The sequence below is a fragment of the Haliotis cracherodii genome, unplaced genomic scaffold, assembly GCF_022045235.1.
Source record: "Haliotis cracherodii isolate W230 unplaced genomic scaffold, xgHalCrac1.p SCAF_25, whole genome shotgun sequence".
In the NCBI taxonomy this organism is placed as follows: Eukaryota; Metazoa; Mollusca; class Gastropoda; order Lepetellida; family Haliotidae; genus Haliotis; species Haliotis cracherodii.
This window is the reverse complement of record NW_027266281.1, coordinates 4,526,466-4,552,440: the sequence shown is the minus strand read 5'-3', so window position 1 is coordinate 4,552,440 and position 25,975 is coordinate 4,526,466. Positions and strand designations below refer to the sequence as shown.

Sequence of the window (25,975 nt, the reverse complement as noted above, 5' to 3'; positions counted from 1 at the left end):
AGGTGCAGCAGACACAAGCTCTCCGAGCCCCTATACAGGTGCAGCAGACACAAGCTCTCCGAGCCCCTATACAGGTGCAGCAGACACAAGCTCTCCGAGCCCCTATACAGGTGCAACAGACACAAGCTCTCCGAGCCCCTATACAGGTGCAGCAGACACAAGCTCTCCGAGCCCCTATACAGGTGCAGCAGACACAAACTGTCCGAGCCCCTATACAGGTGCAGCAGACACAAGCTCTCCGAGCCCCTATACAGGTGCAGCAGACACAAGCTCTCCGAGCCCCTATACAGGTGCAGCAGACACAAACTGTTGAGCCCCTATACAGGTGCAGCAGACACAAACTGTCCGAGCCCCTATACAGGTGCAGCAGACACAAACTGTCCGAGCCCCTATACAGCTGCAGCAGACACAAACTGTCCGAGCCCCTATACAGGTGCAGCAGACACAAACTGTTGAGCCCCTATACAGGTGCAGCAGACACAAACTGTCCGAGCCCCTATACAGGTGCAGCAGACACAGACTGTTGAGCCCCTATACAGGTGCAGCAGACACAAACTGTTGAGCCTCTATACAGGTGCAGCAGACACAAACTGTTGAGCCCCTATACAGGTGCAGCAGACACAGACTGTTGAGCCCCTATACAGGTGCAGCAGACACAAACTGTTGAGCCTCTATACAGGTGCAGCAGACACAAACTGTCCGAGCCCCTATACAGGTGCAGCAGACACAAACTGTCCGAGCCCCTATACAGGTGCAGCAGACACAAACTGTCCGAGCCCCTATACAGGTGCAGCAGACACAAACTGTTGAGCCCCTATACAGGTGCAGCAGACACAAGCTGTCCGAGCCCCTATACAGGTGCAGCAGACACAAACTGTCCGAGCCCCTATACAGGTGCAGCAGACACAAACTGTCCGAGCCCCTATACAGGTGCAGCAGACACAAACTGTCCGAGCCCCTATACAGGTGCAGCAGACACAAGCTGTCCGAGCCCCTATACAGGTGCAGCAGACACAAGCTCTCCGAGCCCCTATACAGGTGCAGCAGACACAAGCTCTCCGAGCCCCTATACAGGTGCAGCAGACACAAGCTCTCCGAGCCCCTATACAGGTGCAGCAGACACAAACTGTTGAGCCCCTATACAGGTGCAGCAGACACAAGCTGTCCGAGCCCCTATACAGGTGCAGCAGACACAAACTGTCCGAACCCCTATACAGGTGCAGCAGACACAAACTGTCCGAGCCCCTATACAGGTGCAGCAGACACAAGCTGTCCGAGCCCCTATACAGGTGCAGCAGACACAAGCTCTCCGAGCCCCTATACAGGTGCAGCAGACACAAGCTCTCCGAGCCCCTATACAGGTGCAGCAGACACAAGCTCTCCGAGCCCCTATACAGGTGCAACAGACACAAGCTCTCCGAGCCCCTATACAGGTGCAGCAGACACAAGCTCTCCGAGCCCCTATACAGGTGCAGCAGACACAAACTGTCCGAGCCCCTATACAGGTGCAGCAGACACAAGCTCTCCGAGCCCCTATACAGGTGCAGCAGACACAAGCTCTCCGAGCCCCTATACAGGTGCAGCAGACACAAACTGTTGAGCCCCTATACAGGTGCAGCAGACACAAACTGTCCGAGCCCCTATACAGGTGCAGCAGACACAAACTGTCCGAGCCCCTATACAGCTGCAGCAGACACAAACTGTCCGAGCCCCTATACAGGTGCAGCAGACACAAACTGTTGAGCCCCTATACAGGTGCAGCAGACACAAACTGTCCGAGCCCCTATACAGGTGCAGCAGACACAGACTGTTGAGCCCCTATACAGGTGCAGCAGACACAAACTGTTGAGCCTCTATACAGGTGCAGCAGACACAAACTGTTGAGCCCCTATACAGGTGCAGCAGACACAGACTGTTGAGCCCCTATACAGGTGCAGCAGACACAAACTGTTGAGCCTCTATACAGGTGCAGCAGACACAAACTGTCCGAGCCCCTATACAGGTGCAGCAGACACAAACTGTTGAGCCCCTATACAGGTGCAGCAGACACAAACTGTCCGAGCCCCTATACAGTTGCAGCAGACACAAACTGTCCGAGCCCCTATACAGTTGCAGCAGACACAAACTGTCCGAGCCCCTATAAAGGTGCAGCAGACACAAACTGTCCGAGCCTCTATACAGGTGCAGCAGACACAAACTGTCCGAGCCCCTATACAGGTGCAGCAGACACAAACTGTCCGAGCCCCTATACAGGTGCAGCAGACACAAACTGTCCGAGCCCCTATACAGGTGCAGCAGACACAAACTGTCCGAGCCCCTATACAGGTGCAGCAGACACAAACTGTTGAGCCCCTATACAGGTGCAGCAGACACAAGCTGTCCGAGCCCCTATACAGGTGCAGCAGACACAAACTGTCCGAGCCCCTATACAGGTGCAGCAGACACAAACTGTCCGAGCCCCTATACAGGTGCAGCAGACACAAGCTGTTGAGCCCCTATACAGGTGCAGCAGACACAAGCTGTCCGAGCCCTATACAGGTGCAGCAGACACAAACTGTTGAGCCCCTATACAGGTGCAGCAGACACAAACTGTCCGAGCCCCTATACAGGTGCAGCAGACACAAACTGTCCGAGCCCCTATACAGGTGCAGCAGACACAAACTGTCCGAGCCCCTATCCAGGTGTAGCAGACACAAACTGTCCGACCCCTATCCAGGTGTAGCAGACACAAACTGTCCGAGCCCCTATACAGGTGCAGCAGACACAAACTGTCCGAGCCCCTATACAGGTGCAGCAGACACAAACTGTCCGACCCCTATACAGGTGCAGCAGACACAAACTGTCCGAGCCCCTATACAGGTGCAGCAGACACAAACTGTCCGAGCCCCTATACAGGTGCAGCAGACACAAGCTGTCCGAGCCCTATACAGGTGCAGCAGACACAAACTGTTGAGCCCCTATACAGGTGCAGCAGACACAAACTGTCCGAGCCCCTATACAGGTGCAGCAGACACAAACTGTCCGAGCCCCTATACAGGTGCAGCAGACACAAACTGTCCGACCCCTATACAGGTGCAGCAGACACAAACTGTCCGAGCCCCTATACAGGTGCAGCAGACACAAACTGTCCGAGCCCAGGATGGGACGGGAACCAGGAGGAGGATCTACGCAAAGTGTGCACACCGTTCTGTACGTTTATAACTCAATAAACGCAAACAACAAACTGAATTCTTTAAACAAACACGTGAATTACAGTTACTTTCAGCATTAATGCAATACAAGCCCCGCCCATAACTTCACAGCATTAATGCAAAACCAGCCCCGCCCATAATTTCACACATTAATGCAATACCAGCCCCGCCCATAATTTCACACATTAATGTAATACAAGCCCCGCCCATAACTTCACAGCATTAATGCAATACCAGCCCCGCCCATAACTTCACAGCATTAATGCAACACAAGTCCCGCCCATAACTTTACATATTAATGCAACACAAGTGACGCCTATAACTTCACAGCATTAATGCAATACATGCCCTGTCCATAACTTCACAGCATTAATGCAACACAAGTCCCGCCCATAACTTTACACATTAATGCAACACAAGTGACGCCCATAACTTCACAGCATTAATGCAATACATGCCCTGTCCATAACTTCACAGCATTAATGCAACACAAGTCTCGCCCATAACTTCACAGCATTAATGCAACACAAGTCCCGTCCATAACTTTACACATTAATGCAACACAAGTGACGCCCATAACTTCACAGCATTAATGCAATACATGCCCTGACCATAACTTCACAGCATTAATGCAACACAAGTCTCGTCCATAACTTCACAGCATTAATGCAACACAAGTCCCGCCCATAACTTTACACATTAATGCAACACAAGTGACGCCCATAACTTCACAGCCTTAATGCAATACAAGCCCCGTCCATAACTTCACAGCCTTAATGCAATACAAGCCCCGCCCATAACTTCACAGCATTAATGCAATACCAGCCCCGCCCATAACTTCACAGCCTTAATGCAATACCAGCCCCGCCCATAACTTTACACATTAATGCAACACAAGCCCCGCCCATAACTTTGCACATTAATGCAACACAAGCCCTGTCCATAACTTTACACATTAATGCAACACAAGTGACGCCCATAACTTCACAGCATTAATGCAATATATGCCCTGTCCATAACTTCACAGCATTAATGCAACACAAGTCTCGCCCATAACTTCACAGCATTAATGCAACACAAGTCCCGTCCATAACTTTACACATTAATGCAACACAAGTGACGCCCATAACTTCACAGCATTAATGCAATACATGCCCTGTCCATAACTTCACAGCATTAATGCAACACAAGTCTCGCCCATAACTTCACAGCATTAATGCAACACAAGTCCCGTCCATAACTTTACACATTAATGCAACACAAGTGACGCCCATAACTTCACAGCATTAATGCAATACATGCCCTGACCATAACTTCACAGCATTAATGCAACACAAGTCTCGTCCATAACTTCACAGCATTAATGCAACACAAGTCCCGCCCATAACTTTACACATTAATGCAACACAAGTGACGCCCATAACTTCACAGCCTTAATGCAATACAAGCCCCGTCCATAACTTCACAGCCTTAATGCAATACAAGCCCCGCCCATAACTTCACAGCATTAATGCAATACCAGCCCCGCCCATAACTTCACAGCCTTAATGCAATACCAGCCCCGCCCATAACTTTACACATTAATGCAACACAAGCCCCGCCCATAACTTTGCACATTAATGCAACACAAGCCCTGTCCATAACTTTACACATTAATGCAACACAAGTGACGCCCATAACTTCACAGCATTAATGCAATATATGCCCTGTCCATAACTTCACAGCATTAATGCAACACAAGTCTCGCCCATAACTTCACAGCATTAATGCAATACAAGCCCCGCCCATAACTTTACACATTAATACAACACAAGCCCCGCCCATAACTTTACACATTAATACAACACAAGTGACGCCCATAACTTTCCACATTAATACAACACATTAATGGAACACAAGCCCAACCCATTCTATCATCAACCAGTCATGTCCGCAAAAAAACAGTAGCCACGGAATCACTTGGATATAATTATTTATTTACCAGTTACTCTGATTGTAACAAGGCATAACATGTGTTTCTGATACCCTGTCCCCAGATAATAAATTAAATATTAATCCAACTCACGTTTAGAATGGTCTGGCAACACCAGATTGCCACAGCTCTGAAATTAAGCAATGTTCTAGGTTTCATTTGGTTTCTATTTCATATTTTGTAGATAGGTATTTGTAAATACGACACCTGTATTTCTAGGAAGAAATATCAACGTAAAAGACCAGTTTTGTTTGAGTGAGTGAGTGAGTTGGGTTTAACACCCTTTTTAACAGCATTCCAGTTATATCACAGCGTGTCAGCTTAATGTGGGAGGAAAGCCCGACGTGATGCAGGTCTCAGACGTTTACCACTTTGGTAAAACCCACGGGCACGGGTATGGTGCTGACAAACCTAGAAACAGTCTTGTTGGAACATACTAAGGAGTGGTCTGATGTGTTCTGAGCCTCATGTTACGTGATGCTATAGACGTACAGTAAACTACGGTTATAACGAACACGCTTATAACGAACTGACTGATTTAACAAACTTATTTTTTAGTCACGGCCATATGTTGTATATATGCTGTATGTATGCTTATAACGAACACGCTTATAACGAACTGACTGATTTAACGAACTTATTTTTTAGTCCCGGCCATATGTTGTATATATGCTGTATGTATGCTTATAACGAATTACGGTTATAACGAACTAAAATAAGTGGTCCCTTTGAGTTCGTTATAACCGTAATTTACTGTATACCCACAAATAATTTCAAGCAGTTGAGCACATTTTGCTGAGACGAGTCAATAAAATAGGCAGTGGGCTGTAACGTTTAGAAAATTGAGGAAACGCCATTCGTACAGTGAGGTACCTCTTACATGCCAAAGACCGCCTCCGGGGTCTAATGGTTGAGCGTCCGCCCGGAGAGCGGAAGGTCCGGAGTTCGATCCGCAGCCGCATCATACCAAAAGACGTTAAAAGATGGTACTTGTTGTTAGCCTGTCTGGCGCTCGGCATTAGGGGATAAAACAAGGACTGGTCGGCTCGGAGTCAGTATACTGTGTCTGAGTGGGGTATTCATGTTAAACTGCGGCATGGTATCTCAGTCCGGACTAGTACAAGCAGCCACACACACACATACACGTGCATGCACGTCGTTATATAAGTGCAATAATCTTGGACGCGACGTTAAAGCCCATTTCCCCTCACATGCCAAACAATGGACACTATTACACTCATATGTTCTCTGTCGACACATATCATATATCAGGAATAGAACATATTATGCGCGACTGACGCGAGCGTAATACATTTTCTTTCGAAAAATATATTTATAAGGCAACATTCGAGGGTATTATCTTTGTCATATAATGTCATTTGAAAATATTTGATGTTTAAGACTTTACTTTAGAAACAACGTAGGAATAAAATGCCTGAGTGAACCGCCCCATGTACGATATAGTGCCAAATACTTGCCTACATGAGCAATCACACATCTAAAATACACTATCTAATTAAGGGAGCCTTATGGATGAGGTTTTGACAAGTAAACATCACGTGATGTACACAGCCTAGTAAAAATAGTCCCTGTTAGGTGACTTCATTTGTATATTTAACGGATCGTGATTCCAAATCGGGTCATCAGTTTGCTTTATCGCATCGATAAGATAATGCATTATATGATGAATTGATTTGTAGGTTGCATCCCATTAGTGAGACACCCATTGTACAACAACAACAACAACAACAACAACAACAAACGTTTATTTCGCTTCAAGGTCATAGCTATGACATATTGAAGGTACAAATGGAGATTTATGGTGACACGAGGCAGGAGACAGACGTGCGTCAACTATACGTTTAACTGCAACAGACTCATAAATTTAATTAAACATCTTGAGGATTTCTTTTACAAACTGTGCTAGTTTTCTTTGTTCTAATACACTTTCAGTATTTAGTAGCATATCAAGTGTAATCGTACTAGGTCTTGTAAAGTACTTCTTTTGAATATATTGCTTACGCAAGTTATGCAGAAAAGGACAAATTAGTAGATAGTGATATTCGTCAGCCAAGTCATGTTTATTACAGTGACTACAAATTCTGTCTTCTCGTGGTATATTTTCCCATCGCCCCTTTTCTATTGGTAATCTATGGTTTGTAGATCTTATTTTAGTAATCGGGATACTAAGGGTAGCGCCAGCAGATAATTTTCTAACTGGATTTTATGTTTAAATATTCGGTAAAATACTGCCTTGGGGGAGTTGTTTATCCAACTTGTCCAAGTCTGGCTGAACTGATCAAAGATACGTTGTTTAATAACACATTTTAATACGTTTATATTTGGCATGAATTGTTGGGTCCATATAAAACTAAGACCTAATCCATCAAATAGTCCTGTAAGACAGTGGAGTAGTATAGGTGGGATTAATTAAACAAACACAGCCAGTCTACCCACTTAACAATGGTCACAGCCCATGATTAGCGGATTAATTAATAAGAGTAGGCCAGTAATTCTGTTTGAATATTCTCAGGACATAAATGAGATAGGAGCTAGTAGGAGCTTACTCAAAAAGTTGAGATGCATGTTTTGTTGAAACTTACTTATTACACATATAAATCCACCCTAGTCTGTGAACATTTCATTCTATACGAATATACAAAACTATCAAACCAAGGACAACAGGTGGAGCTGTGTTGGATCCCCTCTCACATAAATATTCATGGAAATGAAAAAGCAGACTTACTGGAGAAGCTAGCTCTAAACAAAGCGGATATACAGCCTATTCCCTTTCGTAAACTAGAGATAAAAAGCAAACTCAAAGCCGCCATAGCAGAAAGATGGCAAGCCCAATGGGACGCAAGTAGGATCGGCAGATGGCTATACAAAATTCAACCCAAGGTCCAACAAAAGCCAAACTCATACTCAAATGAAAGGAAAATTGAAATTGATATCTCACGTCTCAGACTCTGGCACACAAAGCACTATGACAAGGTTTGTTCATCTTGCATCCAGGCTGAAACAATTGATCACGTGTAACTAGAATGTCAAGACCATGCCCCAGCCCGGGCTAGGTTAAAACAAGAATTGCAGTTAGATCCGCTATCTGTCATAGATCTCCTAAAGCCAAGAGATGCAATAGCGAAGGCCAAACTAACTCTATTTCTGAGAAATGGACAGCTACTCGAACGTATATAAACAGAGCAGCCAAGGATAGAAATGAAATCATATCAATATTAGAAAATAAAAATCATATCAATACAAAAACAGAAATCATATCAATACAAAAACAGAAATTCTGTGAACACCAAACTCACAATAGATATGTGTACCCTACTCACACACAGGAATCCCAAAGTCTTTTTTACATCCTTGTACAATTACAATATGATTCCCTAAGTATCAGGAGTTTCCCTATCAAGAGATTCTAATCATTACTCACATAACCATGATCACACATAAGCCTATGTTCATAGCTACAGCACTCCTCTTTGCTCCATTAAAATGAAAATCAATAAGACCTTTGTGATCCCTACAATATATATTGATGTAATTTGTAAATAGTCTATACAACAGTACTGTAGCCATGTATACACAGTGTAATTAAAAGCAAATAGACAACCTTCAAGTGATCAAGAGCTTGACTGAAACTTCAATTGTTTTTCTTTCAAAATTACATCATCTGAGTATTACAGACATCATAAATTATATCTTCTCAATATAAAATCAAATCATATGTTTAATCATTTTAAGGGTCATATTTCAAAACTATAAAAAGTTCTATCATGTCTTATACATCTAACAAATAGATCTACATATTGTCTCTTAGCAGACATCTTCAGACTTTCGTTCACAGTTCTGTTAATAAAGAATAGAGGTATTAACGGAAAGATACCTCTTTCTGGATGCTTGGGGGCTCCAAATGCCCCCAATATATGCATCAGTCATTTTCTATTTGCACAGTTCAGCATGAGCAGATGAGGTAGGGCCTAGCGAGTAGATTTGAGATCTAGGGCCGACAAAACATTCAGTCCCGGATTTGTATATCAATCAGAAAATTCACAGTTTTGCTCATACTGAGTGTTAAGTTAAGGCTTGAGTAGTTGGGGGCCCCAAATGCCCCCTATTATGAATCAATCAGTCATTTTTCATAGTTCATATCGCTACGATAGGCCATCTTGGTGCGGATCTATATATAGACCGGAAGTTCGTCGTGATTGGTCCATTGTCCAAAATATAAACAAAAACACTTGGTTTCTTAATCCACTGTAAACAAACGTTTTCATCAATTTTCCCCTTGATCCATTGACTGTTTTTAATTAATAATTGTACAATATAACTTAGACAAAAGCATCATTTTGTTGATTCACAATAATCAAAGTAATTACTGTAAATTTCTCTTTCTGGAGAATAAATCACTAGATATTTTGAAAAATACACCACAAATATTTCAAACTTGCTTCAATGCTTGGTTAAATACAGTTACCTTACACACAATGCAAAAACACTATCCAATAAATAGAGTTTAATATCTCCACTCCCACTTGAAATAGAAATATTTCTGTCTCTCGATTCTGACAGATCTGTACGTTATCACGCCGCATTTTCTACAAGTCCTATGTCATACCACTTATCCTCTTTGTCTTTTCTGTATTGGAGGTAAACATCTGCACCTCTTTCTTGTATCCTTGTCTGATATCGCTAATTTTTTCCGGATCTCGTAAGCTTTGTTGGCCAGTTTTGTCCTGTATTTCTTCAAAACAACTGGGAGATCTGTGTAGATAGATATTTTCCTCTCGCATAGTAATGCCCTGTGTTTGTAACTGGCTTCTAGAACCAATTGTCTGTCTTTCATTGTCAAAATGATGTCATTGTCAAAAACTTGACAATGATTGTTTGGGGTTTATTTGCTGTAGCGGGCGTAGTACTGAAGCGAGGAAAACGATGAATGTTCATAAATTGCATTTCCTCGGCCATTGTAATTCCCATTTTCCCAAGTATCTCCCTACATGCTTTGTTTGGGTCCTCACTATCCGGAATTCCGTAAAAAAGCAAGTTCGCCTTTCGGAGATAGACTTCTTGTAACAGCAACTTTTTCTCGATATCAGTGCGGATACCTTTCAAATCTGTTCGTAGATTGTCAATTTTCTCCTTATTATCCTTAATGCCAGTCGCATTGAATTCCACCGCCTCAAGTAACCCTCAATCTTCGTTTCCAGAGACGCAATTTCCTGCTTAAAATTCGCATTAATTTCTTCCGTTTGTGTTTTTAACAGCGTAGTGAAAAGTTGTTTCACTTCATCGGGTGTAATGGCGACCGTCGTGTCGCGGTCCCCCAAATCTCCTACATCTTCTGCGTTCATTTCTTCCGTATTGGTAAGAAAATCATCCAAATTTGTGGTTTGTTGTTTAGATTGAACTTTTCCCGTGCTGTTTGATCGGTTTCCTTTTCTTGTAGAGGACATTATTTGTCAAGATAACTTGGAGCTTCGCGAGGGATCGTTTTACCCGCCTTACTCCATGTGCAGCGCCACCGGAAGTCCACATAAAATACACATAACGTAAGTTATGTACTCTAACACTATATTCCTGATACAAATAAAGATTTTTATAATCAGATGACAAGAACAAAGAGCTCTCTCAAAGTGACTTATGTAAAAACATAACTATTATAACAATAAAAAAAATAAAAAAACGTTACCCAATAATTGCAACAAAAACTACTGTCCTGACACATTTATCGACATTTCAGTGCAATCAGCAATCCAAAGACTGAATATACATGAAAGTTATTTCCAAACAAAATAGGAAATCAGATGCATAGCGTGATGGCAAAAATTTCTTGAAAGAAAATGCCCAAACCAAATGTCCAGTCAAATATGGCATTATCATTTTTCACTTCACGATTGGTACAATGAACAGTATTAGTGAGTGAGTGAGTGAGTGAGTGAGTGAGTGAGTGAGTTGGGTTAACGCCGCTTTTATTGTAGTTATATCACGGCGTGTCAGCTTAATGTGGGAGGAAAACCCGAAGTGATGCAGGTCTCAGACGTTTACCACTTCGATGAAACCCACGAGCACGGGTATGGTGCTGACAAACCTAGAAACACAATTGGGTCGAACCGGGATTCGAACCCATAATCATAGGTTTCTGGCGTGCCCAAGAAACGCAACTCTGCACAGAGAATCGCGGCGCCTCAGACGACTGGACGAATGCAATCCCGTTAGTCACCTCTTACGACAAGCATAGTCAAGGGTTGCTGAAGACCTATTATACCCCGGATCTTCACGGGTCATAGAGTGATAGTGAGTGAGTTTGATTTAACGCCGCTTTTAGCAATAATCCAGCAATATCACGGCGGGGACACCAGAAATGGGCTTCACACATTGTACCCATATCGGGAATCCAACCCGGGCCTTCGGTGTGACGAGCGAACGCTTTACCACTAGGCTACCCGACCTCGTGGCGCCTTAGACAACTGGGCCACCTGTGCCCCCAATGGACAGTATTAAATCGCACGACTAACAACCGTAAAGAATGGTAGGGGTCCAAGAGCTCAAGGCTGTTGAAGATCGAACTGATCCAGAGAAAGATATCTTTTCATTTCCAACTAAACTGAAATACAAGAGGATATTTGGGGATTTTTTGGGGAAACACCAACATCGTGTGAATTTTGTTAAAATCTTGATTTTCGACAATTGCAGTTCATGTCATTTATGAACAGCATAACAGTCAGTGGGCTGAGATAGTCAGTGTTCAGAATGAAAAGCCCACAAAAGTAGCTTGTGAGAGTGTCAGCAGCGCAACGAGAGCTGGACGTCGGTATCCAGCAGGTGGGTGTTTCTGCCCCATTGCCAGAACCTCTGGCTGTACAATGGAGGCAGAATAACAATAAGAAACTGTGGGAAAATTGTGATAGAAGGCAATGATGTCAAGAGCTACAAAAAAGAGGGCAGGACAATTGCCACCGGACTGTTGCCACACTGTACAATTGCCACCGGACTGTTGCCACACTGTACAATTGCCACCGGACGGTTGCCACACTGTACAATTGCCACCGGACGGTTGCCACACTGTACAATTGCCACCGGACGGTTGCCACACTGTACAATTGCCACCTGGGACAATTACCAACCATAAAAAAATATTTCATTTCATTTGAATCCTTTATTCTGTTAAGTATACAAAAGCTACAACAGGGTACAATGAGGATAAAAGTACCTGTCAAACGTTCAAGTTTAAACATCAACTGTCACAAGTACAACGGATTATACAAAACAGCTTCTGAAACCGTTTTCGATCCTCGGCCGCGTCATACCAAAAGACGTTATACGATGGTACTTGTTGTTACCCTGTATGGCGCTCGGCATTAAGGGGCTAAAACAAGGACAGGTCGGCTTGTAGTCAGTATACTGTGTCTGAGTGGGATATTTGTGTTAAACTGCGGCATGGTATCTCAGTCTCGCTATATAAGTGCAGTCATCTTTGAACGCGACATTAAACCCCATTTCACTTCATCTCACCTGCAATGTCCTAATGAATGTACAGACGTTATATGGCCATACACTGTAACACCTGAAACCCATTTCACGACGTCATAAAGTGTTTTCATTACTTTCCAGCTACTGCGTGTCTTCAATGCCAAGTGCAATGAACCATCAGCGCTTGGAAGCGAGTACGGGAAAAATGCCTCCGTGCTGTTGCATATATCAATGTTCGTGCAATCGGTTTACGACAGGCTTTACAATCTTCTTTCGTTCACACAATGACACTTCTGACTGAAAGACTTCAAAGCTTCAGCAGGGCGAGGGCTAGAGAGAGAGAGAGGGATAGGGAGGTGGGGGTGTGGAGGGGGATGAAGGGAGGGAGGGAGAGGAAGCGGGTTGGGAGCTGGGGGGAGGAGGGGGGGAGGGAGGGAGAGGAAGGGGGTTGGGAGGTGGGGATGAGGAGGAGGGATGAAGGGAGGGAGGGAGAGGAAGGGAGTAGGGAGCTGGGGGGGAGGAAGGGAGGGAGTGAGAGGAAGGGAGTCGGGAGGTGGGGGGGGGGGGGGAAGGGAGGGAGAGGAAGGGGGTCGGGAGGTGGGGGGAGGAGGAGGGAGGAAGGGAGGGAGGGAGAGGAAGGGGTTGGGAGGTGGGGGGGGAGGAGGGGGAGGAAGGGAGGGAGGGAGAGGAAGGGGTTGGGAGGTGGGGGGGAGGAGGGGGGAGGAAGGGAGGGTGGGAGAGGAAGGGAGTCGGGAGGTGGGGGGGGGAGGAGGAGGGAGAGGAAGGGGTTGGGAGGTGGGGGGGAGGAGGGGGGAGGAAGGGAGGGAGGGAGAGGAAGGGAGTTGGGAGCTGGGGGGGGGAGGAGGGAGGGAGAGGAAGGGAGTAGGGAGCTGGGGGGAGGAAGGGAGGGAGTGAGAGGAAGGGAGTTGGGAGCTGGGGGGGAGGAGGGGGGATGAAAGGAGGGAGGGAGAGGAAGGGAGTAGGGAGCTGGGGGGAGGAAGGGAGGGAGTGAGAGGAAGGGAGTTGGGAGCTGGGGGGAGGAGGGGGGATGAAAGGAGGGAGGGAGAGGAAGGGAGTTGGGAGGTGGGGGGGAGGAGGGGGAGGGAGAGGAATGGAGTCGGGAGCTGGGGGGGAAGGAGGGGGGAGGAAGGGAGGGAGGGAGAGGAAGGGGGTAGGGAGGTGGGGGATGAGAAGGAGGGATGAAGGGAGGGAGGGAGAGGAAGGGGGTTGGGAGGTTGGGGCGAGGAGGGGGAGTGAGGGGAGGGAGGGAGAGGGAAGCAAAAATAAAGTACAAGATTTCTGCAACTCGTTTCGTAAAATCTGTATGACACACATGCTCGTACAAAAATCTTTATCATATGCTGGGTTTTGGGTCATATAGATAGAGATGCAAATATCAAAAGTCAAGGCTCGCTAAACAAACCTTTATTCCTAATACATGGTATTGACCATCCCCAAACACACTCACGTGTAACCTCTATCTATTTATGATATATAGGCAGATGCCCAGCAATAACTTGGAGGTGCATGTATGGCAAGAGGGGAGATTCCCAGGTCTGAAGATGTATTCGAGACATCACTCGAATCTGTTGATTCTGTTAGTAGAATCAACAAACCCAAGACTTCAACCAAGTCATGGTTCAGATATAATTAATCTATTCTTTCATACGGGGCGGTCGGGTAGCCTAGTGGTTAAAGCGTTCGCTCGTCACGCCGAAGACCCGGGGTTCGATTCCCCACATGGGTACAAAGTGTGAAGCCCATTTGTGGTGTCCCCCGTCGTGATATTGCTGGAATATTGCTAAAAGCGGCGTAAAACCTCACTCACTCACTATTCTTTCATACTGGCCTACAATTGCGTCAGTTCTTCTTGTTAAAGATGGTTCAGAATGACCAGTTAATTCCTAGCACAGAATCGACATCAACAACTAGAGCGCCATCCCTATAGCTGAATTCATTCAAACATTTACCAACTGTGACAGTTGGTCTCCTGCGATAGAAGTGAGAGGAAGGGAGTTGGGAGCTGGGGGGGAGGAGGGGGGATGAAAGGAGGGAGGGAGAGGAAGGGAGTTGGGAGGTGGGGGGAGGAGGGGGAGGGAGAGGAATGGAGTCGGGAGCTGGGGGGGAAGGAGGGGGGGAGGAAGGGAGGGAGGGAGAGGAAGGGGGTAGGGAGGTGGGGGATGAGAAGGAGGGATGAAGGGAGGGAGGGAGAGGAAGGGGGTTGGGAGGTTGGGGCGAGGAGGGGGAGTGAGGGGAGGGAGGGAGAGGGAAGCAAAAATAAAGTACAAGATTTCTGCAACTCGTTTCGTAAAATCTGTATGACACACATGCTCGTACAAAAATCTTTATCATATGCTGGGTTTTGGGTCATATAGATAGAGATGCAAATATCAAAAGTCAAGGCTCGCTAAACAAACCTTTATTCCTAATACATGGTATTGACCATCCCCAAACACACTCACGTGTAACCTCTATCTATTTATGATATATAGGCAGATGCCCAGCAATAACTTGGAGGTGCATGTATGGCAAGAGGGGAGATTCCCAGGTCTGAAGATGTATTCGAGACATCACTCGAATCTGTTGATTCTGTTAGTAGAATCAACAAACCCAAGACTTCAACCAAGTCATGGTTCAGATATAATTAATCTATTCTTTCATACGGGGCGGTCGGGGTAGCCTAGTGGTTAAAGCGTTCGCTCGTCACGCCGAAGACCCGGGTTCGATTCCCCACATGGGTACAAAGTGTGAAGCCCATTTGTGGTGTCCCCCGTCGTGATATTGCTGGAATATTGCTAAAAGCGGCGTAAAACCTCACTCACTCACTATTCTTTCATACTGGCCTACAATTGCGTCAGTTCTTCTTGTTAAAGATGGTTCAGAATGACCAGTTAATTCCTAGCACAGAATCGACATCAACAACTAGAGCGCCATCCCTATAGCTGAATTCATTCAAACATTTACCAACTGTGACAGTTGGTCTCCTGCGATAGAAATGTTTCTCAATACATTGTTGTTCTCTTTTCGACTCGACTGGAGCTCCGTGGGATCATTCTTGCAAAAGAGGCGCTCAAGCAAACACATATACGAATTGTTTAATAATAATAATAAGTGCATTTATTCACCAAGTTGATGCACATAGTACTATTATACACTATCATAACCCCGGTCAATGGATCAGTGAGTACACGATTTTCATTCTCAGCTCCCTGGGGAGTATACAACCCAAGCTACCTGTGAGGCGCTAGAAGATTAACAGCCACATTACCATCTCATCCTACCGGACAGAGGCACACTACGGACACAGTCACTTGCCTTAGGAGACACCACATGTGGCACATATGCTTCAGTGAGGGGCAGGACCGAAGCCCTAGAAACTCTCAGGAGTGAAGCTGCTTAACGTGCTCACCCATCCTACTACTCTCCGAGACCGACGTTGCTTAACTTCCCCTGCTTGTGATCTGCGCGTTCTGCTCAGGACCACGTGCCACCACATGACCTCACCAGCCTACCAACTCAGTAATATCATTCTTTTTATAATTGCTCGTATTTCAATTTTCACTGATCCGTGACGCACTATGTCCGAGCAAGGAGCGTAAGCCCCAAGTGACCAGCATCCCCATCACTTGTCTGTTGTGTTCTACCCACCTAATTAATTAATAACCATCGTTATCCCCAAAAGAATCAGGCTCTATCTTGAATCGGTATAATTGAGGGGGACTACGAGTTTTCGGTTCCGCAACGTTTAGTTCCTAATTACGCTTAGTGCTGTAATTAGAACATATAGCACGGTACTAAACTGGAAACACACTTAAATTAACGTAGCATCCATTTGAAACAGCTCATAAATCTATTGATAATGTACTCACACACAGGATGGCAACGCATGATCAACTTTAACTCGGACAAGGACATGATTTTATCTGTAATTATTTGCACATGACAAAGAATGATGGCTGTCTGAAAAAAGGATCTTTTGTTTGATTACCTAATGACAAAATAAGCAGAAAAAAATGAGTTTTGTCGCCGTTATGTAAAATATTAAAAAACGTCAAATACATAAATTCTTTGATAGGCATTTAGAAGTTGGAGTACTAAGTAAGGATAAGAATTTATGGATGAACAACTTCTTTATTACAATTAAGAGCGACGTTTCGGTGTAGGTTCTAACACCGTTATCAAGCAAGTGATTACAGAGTGCAGTATGCAAGTATATATACACGTAGGAGGCAATGTTTATACAGTAGGGTAGATATTGTATACTGGAATAGCGAAGCCTGCTGTGTACACACAAGGGCAGTGATGATGACCATGGGTGAAGTCAGTGCCATGATACAAAGGATGAAGCCAATAATGTAAACAACGGGACAGCCACAACATCCAGTGGGAGAGAGTCACAACCCTCGCCACCAACCTCAAAGACTTCAAGATCAGGAAACTACAAGAAGCCATCAACATCAAAAGACTTCAGCCCTCAATCAACCGTGACCAAGGCTATTACATACCCGTGGCGTACCATCAACTCATCAAAGACCCCAATCAGCCATAATCCCGTTGTTTACATTACTGGCTTCATCCAATTCTTATCCTTACTTCAAATACATAGTTAAAAAGGTTTCAGTATATTGTATTGGGTTAGTTATATGTATAGCAATTTTTTTTGGTTTTATTGTTTAATTTATTGTGGCGAGTTATTGCTAAGCAAATTTTGTTGATTATGATAATACTCTATCGTGAATGTCTGAAGATTTCATGCAAACATTTCATAACTCCAACAGTCGGTCACCTTGTAATTGAGTACTTCCCAATACGGTGACGAGGCACGGGTGGCCCAGTCGTCTAAGGAGCGTCCATTGGGAACGCTAGAAACCCAGGATTGTGGATTCGAATCCCGGTTCGCCCCAACTATAGTTCAAGGTTTGTCTGGGTCAAAGAGTGCATGTTGTTGAATTCTGTTCATGGTATTAATCACTTGTTTTCCTGTCACAGATAATATCACTGTGATATTGATTCATTTTTGAGTATGAGTTTGCAACAATTATTGTAGTCTTTTCACAACGCGTCGGTTTCAAATGGGCGGAAAACCAAAGGGTTATATCTGTATTCGCCTACTGTGCCTATCGCCTACTGTGCCTATCGCCTACAGTAAGGCCGCTATTCCCCATTTTGACTTGTACCATATGTTCCCATGTTTTTTTTTTAGGTGAACAATTGACTTGCCTTTGTATGTGTTTGTGACGGGTACCAGCGGTGGGGCTGGATATGCCCACCTTTTCGCGAACACCTGGTATCATCACTATTGATTCATGATTCATAGACACATGCTCATGGTATAGTCGGAATTGTACAATCGACTCTGCTTTATGCAGAGGTTTCTGCTGGATATGGAAAGGATTCCGTCGCTTTGTTTAGTGCGCTCCGCCTACACTATGAAAAATGCACCCCTTACATTCATTGTGAATTTGTCTTACGTATTTTGCATGTTATCAATACGTTTCTCTCTGTTTCTCTCTGAGAGGGGCGGGCGGGTAGCCTAGTGGTTAAAGCGTTCGCTCGTCACGCCGAAGACCCGGGTTCGATTCCCGACATGGGTACAATGTGTGAAGCCCATTTCTGGTGTCCCCCGCCGTGATATTGCTGGAATATTGCTTACATGGGCGTAAAACCATACTCACTCACTCACTCACTCACTGTGAGTGGCTTCGAAAAATGTTGTTTATATAACACGTACATGACACGGGAAGTTTAGCCGTTTTCATAAGTAATTTATCCTTTGTAGAATATAAAACTAGTTGTGTTATTAGTAAAGCTATTGTTGTTGCAAACCAAATCAATAGGTGCTGAGCAAGCCAATTACTGAAATGAGACGTGTCGCTGTTTTATCCTTGCTGCGCTGTTGCCAGTATAAGACACCTGGGCCGTTGCCATAGATGATTCTTAATCAAAACGGAACTAATAAAACGCATCTAAAACCATAATAACCTACCAAATCAAAATCACATAAACAAACAATCATCCACCATACCCAGCTCCCTTAGTTCTCCTCCCCAACCCCATCGGCATCTATTCCAAATCTCAAAATTCCCAAATTCTATATAAGCGACCCCTAAAGCCCCCTCTTGGGTTGCACAGACCACCTTCGCCCCTTTCGGAAACACATTAAATGGCCTGGCCGGGCCCGTGTGCGAAATACGCATCAGTCGGAAAGCGCACGTTAAATCTCCAAAGTAAGTAAGTAAGTAAGTAAGTAAGCCATAGATGAAACGCCAATTCTTCCACAAATCATCCCTTTCACTGATTGCATTGTGACCAACTTGTGGATGATGAAGCACGATACCATCCTGGTATATGGAATCACCATGACAACGTCGAACCGCGCACTAACAACCGCCTTGTAGGATTGCACGCTCACCGTCACAGATCTTCCTGACCAAAGTGCGCATCCTTACAGCTTTAACTCAAGACCCTGCAACTACTGGAGAAAAGAGAACGATACAAGCTCGCTCAGTACCTCCATGGCGCCCGACCCCCACCACGAAAGAAGATGTACCGTGAACTGGAACAACGTATCGCCAGGTTGTGTGTGATGAGGGCCCAATCATGTGTACAACCGTCTCCATACAGAGCCTCATTGAATCAAGATGAATCCGTGATTTTCTGTTGTACCGAGGGGCGGTCGGGTAGCCTAGTGGTTGAAGCGTTCGCTCGTCACGCCGAAGACCCGGGTTCGATTCCCGACATGGGTTCAATGTGTGAAGCCCATTTGTGGTGTCCCCCGCCGTGATATTGCTGGAATATTGCTAAAAGCGGCGTAAAACCATACTCACTCACTCACTGTAGTACCGAACAGGACGACAACGACAAACTTGACAACAAAACATCTCCAGTGCAAAATGACAACAATGTTATTGAAAGTATCAAAACCTTACACATCTTCTCTTTGTACATTAATATTATTAATATTAATATCCCAAGACATTTCCTGATACCTGGGGGGAAGTATGGGTTGTCCCATCTTCAAGTCTTGTGTGAAGGATGACCTCACAGAGGCAGATCTTTCATGTGCAAGATAAACTAAGCGGCAAAAGAAAGTATAGGTTGGCAATTTGTAATTTTCCTAAAAACAGCGATAACCAGTGGAAAGTGGGTATTGGGAATATTAATATGACTGCCCAGGAACAGGTACCAAAAAACACCTCAACCGAACGCGCCACCTTTGACGGGGCTCGTGCGGTGACAAAAAGATGGTGAAACAGGTTTCTCCCCTATGGCATAAACTGCACGTGCATGTTAGTTGTATAAATGCTTTCGTCTGCAGGGTATAAACACACGTGATGAAAGCACACAAAAGAAATGCGACGACTGTTACAGGAGCAGACAGTGAGAGAGAGCCATCGGTTTGGCCGAAATGGGGGCAACACAGGTCCAAATTGCCAGAAGGTTTGTTTGTACACCATTGACAGTAGCCAGGCTGATTCAACGGTACAGGCAGACAGGGAGGGAGGACACAGGACAGGCCTAGAACCGGACGACCCCGAGTCACAACACCACTGGAAGACGGTCAGTTACGACTCATTCCCCTGCGAAACAGATTCGTAACGGCGAAGGCGACGGCAGCAACAGCGTTGGGACATCCCATTAGCCAATGCACAGTACTACGACGACTTCGTGCTGCTGGAATCCGAGGAATGGTACTGACTGCTCAACATCGGCGCCTGAGACTGTGGCAGGTTCGACGCTGGCAAGTGAGAAGTTGGCGTCGAGTGCTGTTTACTGATGAAAGTCGGTTTAACTTGTTTCGAAAGGACGGCAGAGAACGAGTTCATCGACCCAGAAGGGAACGTTTGGCTCCGTCGTGTATTCGAGAGATCCATCCATTCGGCGGGGGAGGTGTCATGGTGTGGGGCGATCTTTGTGGAGATCAGAAGACTGATTTGGTGATTATACAGGAAAACCTGAACGCTGTGCAGTACACATACCAAGTGTTGCAGCCAGTTGTGCTTCCGTTCTTACAAAACCAACAGCAAGGGACATTATTTCAACACGACAATGCCAGGCCCCATACGGCATACCCATCAGCCTCCCGTCAACAGACAAGAATTGCAGCAGGCCCTGAGAGACGAGTGGCAACGGATTCCAGTCCACGTCATCAGAAGACTGACGTCATCGATGAGGCGGCGTATCACAGCATGCATTGAGGCAGCTGGAGGTCATACACGCTATTGAAGGCAACTGTGTCGACAATGAACTTGTAGTGTGTCTGACAATTGTTTGATGACATTTCAGACAACCTTTGAAAATGAAATTTCTTACCCCACCATTGTTTACCTTGAGCTCACATTACCTGTGATTGCACAATTTCATTCAAACTGTGGTTGATCAGTCATTCGTTAACCCTCCCTAGATTATATTATAACTCACAACAAAATCTCTTCTTGTAATTTTTTTATCGATCATGGAACTCAACCTATACTTTCTTTTGCCGCCCAGTTTATTTACTTAACAGCCAATTACATCCAGTAGCGTAATATTATTCATGAGACCCGCAGGGTTCTGATACAACTGTTCCACTGCAGATCGTATATTTTCACCCAATGCCTTGATTCTGAAAACATCCCTCAGCAAGGATTGATTTTTCCAAAACTTCTGATGCTATTGAGCATGATATATTGCTGTCAAACCTTATACACCTATCAATAATGTACATCAAACGACTCATAGTAATGGAAAACATAGAAGGTCATGGTATGCCAAAGATGAGCTTTCCAATGTACTCCTCTGCTTACATGACTACCAGCAACTGTAGAAACGCCATCCGTAAACATGAGAGCAAAGAGATCATATATTATGTACATCAGTATATATACTCAACATCAGTTCCCGTGACACCAATATTTCAGTGCATTTTTCAAACAAGTAAAGTTTGGTTTTCAATAGTGTAGTACATGTTTGGAATCAAGTCTCAAAAACGCAACTGCTACAGAAAAGAATGCATTCCATGCAAAAGTTGACTTTTATTCAAGCCCCATGCATTTCACTACCCAAGAATGGGTATAAAAACATAGGCGTTAACAGGATTCCATATGCATTGTTTAGCATTGTGCTGGCTTAAACCAGCAAAAAAAAATTAAAAATTACGCAATTATTCAACATTACGTAATGCCACGCTTGTCCGAAAATGAGCGTCTGCGAGCCATTGGTATGCTTGAAGCAGGATCGAGTCAACGTGATGTTGCAAGACAATTTAACGTCCACAGAAACACCATTTGGTGTTTATGGCAACGTTGGCAACAGACGAATGCAGTCAGAGACCATCCTCGGAGTGGCCGGCCACGCGTAACCAATAGTCGACAAGACAACTGGATTAGAACAATAACACCTACGAAATCGAGCAACAGTGACTGCAAGAAGCATTCCTGGCCTTCGACGAATATCCTCACAAACCGCACATTGTCGCCTCAGATGTGTAGGGATTGTCGCCAGAAGACCCACCAGACGTCCCATTTTGACAGGAAACCACCGTCAAGCACGTCTACAGTGGTGCAGACAGCGTCTACGCTGGACGGCCATGCAGTGGGGACAAGTTCTATTCACTGACGAGTCTCGTATTCACCTCAGCCACAGTGATGGATGGATTCGAGTGTACCGACGTCGAGGTGAACGTTACGTCAATCATTGGGTCATGGAAGAAGATCGGATCGGGGGCAGCAGCGTTATGGTATGGGATGGGATTACAGCAAGACAGAGGACCCGTTTGATAGTGGTAGAGGGAAATCTCAATGGACAGCGCTACCGCGGCGATTCATCGGCCCTGTTGTTCTACCTTTTTTCGCGTCGTCGTGGCCCAGGCATTAACTTTCAAAATGCGACGCCCGGCCTCATATTGCGCGTTTTGTTCAGGATTCTCTTTAACAAAACAACGTGAATGTCATCCCCTGGCCGGCTCGCTCCCCTGATCTCTCACCAATCGAGCACATGTGGGATGAGATGGCTCGGCGCCTTCGACGTCAACCACGTGTTCCACAGACACTCCAGGAACTTCGAAACAGGCTCCAGCAAATATGAACAGATATCCCACAGGACTTTGTGCGACGACTGGTCCATTCCATGAGACGAAGATGTGTTGCTTGCATCGCAACCAGAGGTGGACACACACGCTATTGATTTGTAAATTGACATTTTGGCATTTCATGGTTTTTTTTTTATGAAATCACACTTTCACGCATTTCTGTATGGCAAATTAAACCATTTGAACACTTACAAAAAAAGAGTCTTTTATCTGTTGTAAACCGAAATTGTTTCAGATTTGGTAGACAACATTAAACTTTGCATTAAATCTTATTCAATGTCACAGGAACTTATTGAAATGTGTAGCCCAAGGGGATCTGCTAGCCATCACACTGAAGAAAAAGACTACATCCCCAATGTTAAAGTCTCTGGTTGGGGCTGTCAGAGCATCAACCGTGACATGGTTAATCTCCCGTTACATGCAGGCATAGCGGGAGTACACCGATGCATATACCTCAAGTAGATACACAGTATGTAAGTTTTGTTTGATTGTTTGTTGTTTAACGCCGCACTCAGCAATATTCCAGCTATATGACGGCGGTCTGTAAATAATCGACACTGGACCAGACAATCCAGTGATTGACATCATGAGCATCGACGTACGCAATTGGGATCGATGACATGCATCAACCAAGTCAGCAAGGCTAACCACCCGATCCTATTCTATCCCGCGTGTCCACGGGTCCAGTATGTAGTTAATATATCAGAATCGACAATGCAATAAAAAACACTCATAACTGAATGAACACTCAATATACACAGACAATACGTGATCTCTGCTCATACCTATTTAATTCGCAAAAAAAAATAGAAAATAAAGTTTAATATTACTTAAAATCTCAAGACTACTGCAAATGACATGTATGTCTGTGAATATGTCTGCACAATACATGATCTCTGCTCATACCTATTTAATTCGCAAAAAATAGAAACTAAAGTTTAATATTACTTAAAAACTCAAGACTACTGCAAATGACATGTATGTCTGTGAATATGTCTGCACAATACATGATCTCTGCTCATACCTATTTAATTCGCAAAAAATAGAAACTAAAGTTTAATATTACTTAAAAACTCAAGACTACTGCAAATGACATGTATGTCTGTGAATATGTCTGCACATGTATTTGTCTGTCCCATACAAAGTAAACTACTAACTACTAATCACAACCATTAGAACTTAATCATATTATCTATAGACTCTGGCGCTTTGAAATGTAACTTGTATATATTTTGGTCCAGTGGCCTCAATATTAGACTTGCTTTGTCTGTTGTTTTATTTATACATTAATTTTATTTTACCATCGAGCCTTAAGCAAGCCGGTCATTCACTGCGACGATGTTCTGTCAACCAAGACAGTGGCGAGATCCTAGAATCACCATGGGACTACCCACCATTGCATTTCATATCACCATGTCTAGATTCGCTGTATGGGGATAACATGAGCTGACTATGCGTCAAATAATCTTCAGTCATATGGTGACAAACCTCTCTTGTATGCCGATGCTAAATCTGATAAACCTCATTCATAAGCTGTTGTTGTTTCTAATAAACCTCTTTCATAAGCCGTTGCTCTTTCTAATAAACCTCTTTCATAAGCCGTTGTTGTTTCTAATAAACCTCTTTCATAAGCCGTTGTTGATTCTAATAAACCTCTTTCATAAACTGTTGCTGTATCTAATAAACCTAATCAATAAGCCGTTGTTGTTTCTAATAAAGTTCTTTCATAAGCCGTTGTTGTTTCTAATAAACCTCTTTCATAAGCCGTTGCTGCATCTAACAAACCTCATCCATAAGCCGTTGTTGTTTCTAATAAAGTTCTTTCATAAGCCGTTGTTGTTTCTAATAAACCTCTTTCATAAGCCAATGCTGCATCTAACAAACCTAATCCATAAGCCGTTGTTGTTTCTAATGAACCTCTTTCATAAGCCGTTGCTGTTTCTAATAAACCTCTTTCATAAGCTGTTGCTGTTTCTAATAAACCTCATTCATAGGATGTTGCGTTTTCTAATAAACATCATTCATAAGCCGTTGCTGTATCTAATAAACCTCATTCAAAAAACGTTGCTGTATCTAATAAACCTCATTCAAAAATCGTTGCTGTTTCTAATAAACATCATTCTTAAGCCCTTGCTGTTTCCAATAAACCGCATTTATAAGCCGTTTCTCTTTCTAATAAACTCACCCATAAGTCCCATAAGTCGTTGCTAAATCTGATATACCCCATTCAGAAGATAACACTGTGTGCATAAACATCAGTTCTTTGTTGGCCGAAGTATTGCTTTTTTTCCAAAGAGTTGTCATGAAGATCAAATTATCATTACAATTATAACTACTTGAAACTAAACAGGTCTCCACCGTGTTGACTCATGTATAAAGATTTAATTTAGTAGTCTCTCTATATCAAACACCTGTGCTATAGTTACCTGATATTGAGCTTGCATCATACCCCATCTGCTGTTGCCCGTGTCTCCTCCTGTGTGCAGGTGGCAGCTGCTGGAGGCAGCATCCCAGATGAAGGAGCCACATCTAGTTGTGTAGGTACACAGAGAGCCACACACCAGGGAGGAGGGCAGCACCCTGGTAAGGAACACATCCTGGCCTTGACATGTGATGTAGCTACATACACTGTAGACAGTCAACAGCTGAACCACAAACATGTACATAGCTGAGGGTACAAGCAGACTGCGAGACCAACAGTATGTGAACGCTCCATATGCGGAGTGTCTGAGTAGACAAATGTCCATGAATATTTAATGAGTCCTGATGTTGAGAACTTGGTTTATTGTTGTGTGTAAACAGAATCAATAGGATGTTCCGTCACGCGCTGTGGTAAAATATCTAGTGTTAATATGTCCTATTGATAATATTGCTATTTAGTGTTTCAATGAATAGTCTCTCTTTCTGGTTAGTCTTGGCTTAGTATAGTTGTCTTACACCTAACCTTTTTAGCATGTTTGTTTGTTGTAAAAGGCGGGCTCAGTAATTTACCAGATAGATGACGGCAGTCTGTAAATAGTCGAGTGTGACAATCCAGTGTTTGAAAACATGACCATCGATCGACGCAATTGTGATGTGATAATACTCATGAATCAAGTCAGACCACTCGAGCGGGATTGTCTCCTCTTACGACAAGCATGGGTTGCTGAAGACCAATCCTAACCCGGATCTTCAGGGGGCAGATTTTGAGGATACCTCACTGGTAGTCTATATAATGGTAAATTCGGAAATATGGTGGGTGTAATTTTTTCCTAACAATGC

General features: G+C 44.3%; 1 protein-coding gene across 1 annotated transcript in view; it reads right to left on the bottom strand.

Moving 5' to 3' along the window:
• LOC139472881 (uncharacterized) overlaps window positions 1-25,380 on the bottom strand; it is a 40,847-nt gene extending 15,467 nt beyond the window's left edge. The window contains exon 1 of the mRNA XM_071255348.1: window positions 25,141-25,380. Coding sequence (XP_071111449.1) covers window positions 25,141-25,380 — 240 coding nt within the window. The remainder of the gene's footprint in view (window positions 1-25,140) is intronic.
• Window positions 25,381-25,975: the final 595 nt, after the last annotated feature.